This window comes from Acomys minous, assembly GCF_964271855.1.
Source record: "Acomys minous genome assembly, chromosome: 2".
Taxonomy (NCBI): Eukaryota; Metazoa; Chordata; class Mammalia; order Rodentia; family Muridae; genus Acomys; species Acomys minous.
The window spans coordinates 55823698-55830238 of NC_140484.1; the positions used below are offsets into that span (position 1 = coordinate 55823698).

A 6541-nucleotide genomic window follows, 5' to 3' on the forward strand; every position below is an offset into this window, starting at 1 on the left:
TTCCCTGGGATGGTGGTGAAAGCTGGACCCAGTGCCCAGTACTTGGAGAACAAAATTCCCTCCAGGATCTTCTGGAGACCTTTTCCTGCCCCCTCCCCCCCACCCCCCTACTTCCAATCCTCCCCCCACCCCATTCTCACACTATCATCTCTCCGAAGTACTTTTGCTGGGAAGGTGGCCTCCCTCCTGCCTCTCCAGCACTCGGGCCCCTGCTGTGCACAGGTGCCTGAGCACGCGTCTGAGAGGCCTGGAGCTAGAGCTCCACCGAGCAGCATGGAGCACGGAAAACAGGCTGGACCGCGGGCTGGGGACTCTGCAGAGAGTCCCACTTCCTTGTCTTAACTTCTCACTTTGTGTGTGTGTGTGTGTGTGTGTGTGTGTGTGTGTGTGTGTGTGTGTGAGACAGGGTTTCTCTGTGTAGCCTGGCTGTCCACCTGCCTCTGCCTCCCAAGTGCTGGGATTAAAGGCGTGCACTCCGGGCCCGACTTCCAACATTCTAAAGACGCCTCTCCACTCAGGCTTTCCTACAGGAAGCTGACCCATGCAGGGGCAGTGCCGGCCATGAAGTGTCTAAGCAGCCTGGGGAAGGGGGCACTAGGGGGAGCTGGCACTCTGCAGGAGTTCTAGCATGGCACTGGTCAGGATGCTTTCAGCCTGACTCACTGCCTATCTTACCCAAGAGCACTCTCCCATCTGCCTCCGGCCTGCTCTGCTCTGAGGCAGGCAGGGCTAGTCTACTGCTTACCTATCTCTGTATTGTTGTTCTCTTCTTCCACAGATATCCTGCTCCTGTTTCCCTCCCCCCCCCCCGCCACCCCCGCCCCTCCCTCACACACACACACATACACACATGCACACACTTTTATTTTTTTGCTTTTTTTTTTTTTTGAGACAGGATTTCTCTGTGTAACCTTAACTGTTCTGGATTCCCTCTGTAGACCAGGCTGGCCTCCAATTCAGAGATCTGCCTTCCTCTGCCTCCTCAAGTGCTGAGATTACCGGCATAGGCCAACACACCCAGCTGTGCGTTTACACAAAGATCAGAGTATAGTTTGAGGAACTCGGGTCTTCCACCGTGTTGATACCAGGGATTAAACTCAAGCCATCAAGGTCAAGAGCCTGTGCCTTAACCCACTGACTCATCTTGCCAGCCCTCTTTTTGTTGTATATATATTATTTATACAATGGTCTGCCTGCATGTACACCTGCTCACCAGAAGAGGGCACCAGATCTCATTGTGGATGGTTGTGAGCCACCATATGGTTGCTGGGACTTGAATTCAGGACCTTTGGAAGAGCAGATGGTACTCTTAACCTCTGAGACATTTTTCCAGCCCTGTTGTTCATATTTAAAGAATTTTTTAAAATTTAGTTCATTTTATGTGTGAGTACTTTGCCTGTATGTATGTATGTGTACCACAGGGAAATCAGAAGAGGATTTCCTATGGCGTTATGGATGACTATAAGCCACCAAGTGGTTGCTGGGAACCCAACCCAGGTCCTCTGAGCCTGTTGGGCCAGCCAAGTTTCTTTTTATTTTTAAGATTTATTTTATTTACTTATTTTTAAAGATTTATTTATTTATTATGTATACAATGTTCTGCCTGCCCTCCAGAAGAGGGCATCAGATCTCACTACAGATGGTTGTGAGCCACCCTGTGGTTGCTGGGAATTGAACTCAGAACCTCTAGGAAGAGTACACAGTGCTCTTAACCTCTGAGCCATCTCGCCATCCCTAAAAAAATAAATCTTAGGGCTGGAGAGGTGGCTCAAGGTTAAGAGCACTGACTGCTCTTCCAGAGGTCCTGAGTTCAATTCCCAGCACCATATGCCCTTTTCTGTCATGCAGGCAGAGCACTGTATCCACAATAAATAAATAAATAAATAAAAATACATCTTTTGAAAAGATGTATTTTTTTTATGTATGCAGGCGTGTGGGGGAGGGGGCAGGAGAGAACACCATATCCTCTGGAGATAGAGCTACAGAGGGCTCTGTGCTTGTGAGCCAGCCAGCTGGGAGCAGAAACCAAACTTAGGTTTTAGCACTCTTAACTGCTGAGCCATCTCTCCAGTCTGCTCATTTCATTTTTGCTGTGTGGCTCTGGGTAATCTCGAACTCACTGTAAAACCCAGACTGACCTAGATTGGCCGTTCCTGCCTCAGCCTCCTTACTGCCGGATATACCTGCCTCAGAACCACATCAGGCCACAAAACTGAAGTTTTAGTCGGCCCTAATTGTAGAAACGGAGAGGCCTGCGTTTTTTACTGGGAGCCAGCCCGCCTAGATGCAAGGTGTCTGGTTCTCCAACAGTCAGGGGGAATTCCTTGCAGCACTCCGACTCCCAACCCCACCCTAGGAGGGGACTTTTAGGGGTCCCTCGGCCAGCCCCTCCCCCATCCCTGGGAACCCTGGAGGAGCAGCGTCTGCTTCCTGCTGCTTATTAAACCTTTAAAGGCAGAGGGTAAATAAAACCGTGCACTGAAAGGGGATGACTCAGCCAGCTCCCGCCAGCCCTGGTCCCTAGTTCTATCCCCCGTATTCCACAGGCTAGCTTTGGTAGCGCCCCTACCCCTATCGCCCCACCCCCCACCCCGCCTCCTGCAAATAGGGGTTGTAGAATCTGTCGGCCAGATTGGGCATACAGGGGCCCCTGGAAAGAGTCAGGTCTCTCTGTTCACATGGCTGAGCATTATGGGGGTGCTGTTCGTCCTCAGCACTGCCTAACTTAATAAAGGTCATTGTCCCATTTTACAGAAAAGAAACTTAAGAGAACTCCTTCGAGGCACAACTTCGGGTAGCAATATGGATGTTAAAGTGGCAGGGCCACTTCCCAAGAAAGTCTAGTGGGTGGCCTTTGGATGCTCGCCCAAGGTGGGAGGAGATAGCTACCAGGGCTTGAAAAGAACCCTTGAGTCCACAACTCTCGTGCTCAGGAGTCCTGGATTTCCCAGTGAGTGGGATTCTCAAGCGCTGTTGTCCCGTCTAGGGGTTCGCGCGCTTCCCTGGGCTTCCGTAACTCACGGCGGACAGGGCCTGCAGTAGTGCTTTCTTCGGCAAGCAGAACCCGCGCTCGAGCGGGGAGGGGACCGAAAGTCACTCCACCAGGCAGCTGGGGCGTTGGGGCTGGAGGGGAGGCTCTCGGCTCCCGTCAGAGAGGCGCCGAGCAGCCCCCCCCCCTTCCCGCCCCTCCTCGGCCTCCGATAAGCGGCAGCCCAAGGCAGTGGGTAAGGGGCAGCCCCGGGCTGTGGGTGGGGGGCAGCTCCACGAGCTTGCCCGGGTAGGAGAGTGCCCGGCCAGGGGGCGTGTCTGGGCCGTGGGGCGGAGTCCTTATAAGGTCCAGGCCCGCGGCCAGCGGCCGCAGAGCAAGCGCGTCTTTGTGCAGTCTCTCTACTTGACATCGAAAGTCATGGCGACCTCCGAGAATATCCTTCGCGAAGGCGAGCTGGAGAAGCGAAGCAGCGGCCTGTTCCAGGTCTGGAAGAAGAAGCGCTGCGTGCTCACCGCGGACCGCCTGCGCCTCTTCTCTGGGTCCAGCGATCACGTCAAGGAGCTGTTCTTCCACTCCATCCTCAAGGTGGACAGCGTGGAGCACACCTCCAAGTACGTGTACTTCACCATCGTCACCACCTTCTACAAGGAGATCGACTTCCGATGCGCAAGCAAGAGCTGCTGGAACGCCACCATCACCGTGGCGCTGATCGACTTCCAGAACCGACGGGCGGTGGAAAACGTCCGCCGCAACCGGCTTCCACGCCCTGAGCCTGAAGAGTCGGCGGCTTCGGAATCCCAAACGCTGCGCTACTTGGATCCATGGTGAGTGCCGCTCTCGTCCGCGTGGTCTGAGTACGGGGCTTGTGTGTGTGTGGATGGCAGAGTCGTGCCGCCCAGTGGGAAAAACTTCGATTTCAAAAGCCACGGGGGAGGATGTGGGGGAATCCTGCCTTTCTGAAGTCACTTTGGAGAGGTGACCTGGGACGCGTAGCAGGAGTCGCTCGCCGCACAGTCTTTTCTGACTCAGTCTTTTCTCCCTACAGAGACGCACGGGACCAGTTGAGCCGGGAAACAGCCCACGCGGGCGCTTTAGAAAGGAGCCCAGGAGCCCAGAGGATGGATACCCGGGCAACGACGCTGCTCTTTACTGAAGAAATTCCCGTGCTTGCTGAGCCTCGCACCGCTGTGCGGGTGCGCTAACGTATTGGACTGTTTTTTTATATTGATGGTCACCTGTTGCCAACCTACCATTCCGTCTTAATATTTTTTATATTATATTTTTCATTCCAAATAAACAATGCCATTCCTCTTTTTTAACAACTTGTGTGGTCTGTGTAGTTCCTGCTGGTGTGTGTGCGCGCGCGTGTAAGGGCGGGAGTGAAAGGGTCTCCCATGCGATGCCGTTCCCTCTCCACATCCCAGGAACCATACAAAGTGCCTTTGAATGAACTGTCACCTGCCAGTGGGGTTCCCAGACTTTCCAGGTCAGGAAGTACTCTGGGTGTCACTTGGCTACCTTTTGCGCCTGGGTGTGGCTTGAGGACGATAGGGCTGGTGGCCATGCTTGCTCAGAGTTCACTCACCTCCTGGACACCTGAGCAGTTGCTTTGTCCACTAGCGTGGGTGCTTTCACCGTTCCTTCCCATCCACATACCATCTGTCCAGCAGCTGATTCAGAGGACTGTTGACTGTTTGCTCACTGACAACCCCCCCAACCCCCACCCCTACCCCGAATCACTGGACCACAGAGGCTTGAGAGTCCAGCTACCAAAACCTCCTGCTCAGTGTCTAGGAACTGGGATAGCATACTGGAGAAAGCACTTTTTTTTTTTTTCCGAGACAGGGTTTCTCTGTGTGTATCCCTGGCTGTCCTGGATTCGCTTTGTAGACCAGGCTGACCTCAAACTCACAGGGACCCACCTGCCTCAGCCTCCGGAGTGCTGGGATTAAAGCGGTGAGCCACCGCGCCTGGCTGAGAAAGCACATCTTTTGTTACAAATGGGAGGCCGGCCTGGCTCTCTCCAGTGATAGAGCCGTGAGGCCTGAGGCCCGGACCTGTGGCACTGCAGTGAGGCCTGAGAACTCACCGGGCATTTGTCCTACTTCTACCCGACACCTGCCAGATGTCAACTCTAACTCCTCACCCGGCTGTGAGGGCCTAAAGTCTGTGTCAGGCAAGCTGGCAGGCAGGTAGCCAGGTGGTAGGGCCTGTGACAGGAATATCCCTTGTCCCAAGGTTTGACTGGAGGACAAGCCCCCAAAAGGCAGAGCGACAGACTCGGAGTCCCTGCTCAAGCAGGTGTTCTTCTTCCTGGGTCTCTCTGGCTATGGGAAGGCCATGAAGATGCAGGGGAGGGTGTCACATGCCTCCTGGAAGGCAGCACTGAGAGGGCCACCCCTTTCTCCTTAGGAAGCCTTGGGTGCTAGAGTTGTTTTTTCTTACAAGGAAGTATCTCTTATACAAATGGGGGAGGGGCTTGTGTAAGAGCAGAAGTAATCAGCAGGATCCCAAGACCCATGCAGCTAAGGACATCCCCCACAAATCCTTATATATGGTCAAATGACATCAGGTGATGAGCCCCTTTTCCTGGTGGGGTTTAAGTGGACACTGTGTCCTAAGGTGGTAAGTGGACTACATAGATGGGTCTCACAGTTTGGGGACTGTGGAATTCTGAGGTTTGAGGATTCTAAGGCTGTTTTGTGTTTTTTTGTTGCTGTCGGCCCCTCCCCCTCTCCTCCGCCACCCCTGCCGGCCATCCCGACAGTTTCTCTGTGTAGCCCTGGCTGTCCTGGAACTCGATCTGTAGACCAGGCTGGCTGGTCAGAGATCCATCCACCTACCTGTGCACCTGGAGTGGTGCCAGCGTGTGCCACCATGCCTGGATTGTTATTTTGCTTTGTTTTTGATTTTGTTTTTTTTTAAATTTGTTTTGTTTTGGTTTTGGTTTTTCCAGACAGGGTTTCTCTGTGTAGCCTTAGCGGTCCTGGACTCACTTTGTAGACCAGGCTGGCCTCGAACTCATAGTGATCCGCCAGCCTCTGGCGCCCGAGTGCTGGGATTACAGGCATGCCACACCATGCCCAGCCCGTTTATTATGTGTGTGTGAGTCTGTTGTTTTTGTCTGTTTGCTTTGTTTTGTTTCAAGACAGGGTTTCTGTGTAGCCCTGGTTGGGGGTTGGGCTGGGATCTCCCTCTGAGGACCAGGCTTGATGGACTGGGCCAGTGACCCTGCTGCAGCTCTAAAGCTGGGAAGGTTGGGGTTGTGTGCCTGGTTTCTAGCAGCTCTGCCCCTCCCCCACTCTCAGCCTAGTTCCCCTCCTCCTCCTCGTCCTCCTCGTCCTCTCCTACCTCCTTTTTTTTTTTTTTTTTTTAAAGAGACCGGGTCTCACTACTTAGTTCTAGCTGGCCTGCTTGGAACTAGCTAGTTGGGTATATAGACCAGACTGACCTTGAACTGAGAGATCTGCCTGCCTCTGCCTCCTGAATTCTGGGATTAAAAGCATGTGCTATCACAACTGGTTCTTGTCCGTTAAACCCGCCTGCTTCAGG

The 6541-nt window shown here is 53.5% G+C and overlaps 1 protein-coding gene across 2 annotated transcripts; it reads left to right on the forward strand.

Moving 5' to 3' along the window:
• Positions 1-950: 950 nt before the first annotated feature.
• PHLDA2 (pleckstrin homology like domain family A member 2) lies at positions 951-4311 on the forward strand. Of its 2 annotated transcripts, XM_084772553.1 has the most exons (4): positions 951-2556; positions 2755-3224; positions 3383-3813; positions 4035-4311. In XM_084772553.1, coding segments are annotated over exons 3-4 (408 nt in total). In that variant the 5' UTR covers positions 951-2556; positions 2755-3224; positions 3383-3406; the 3' UTR covers positions 4036-4311. The 2 variants fall into 2 exon arrangements, with proteins under 2 accessions (XP_084628679.1, XP_084628678.1); XM_084772552.1 differs by lacking the exons at positions 951-2556; positions 2755-3224 and having other exon boundaries at positions 3251-3813.
• Positions 4312-6541: the final 2230 nt, after the last annotated feature.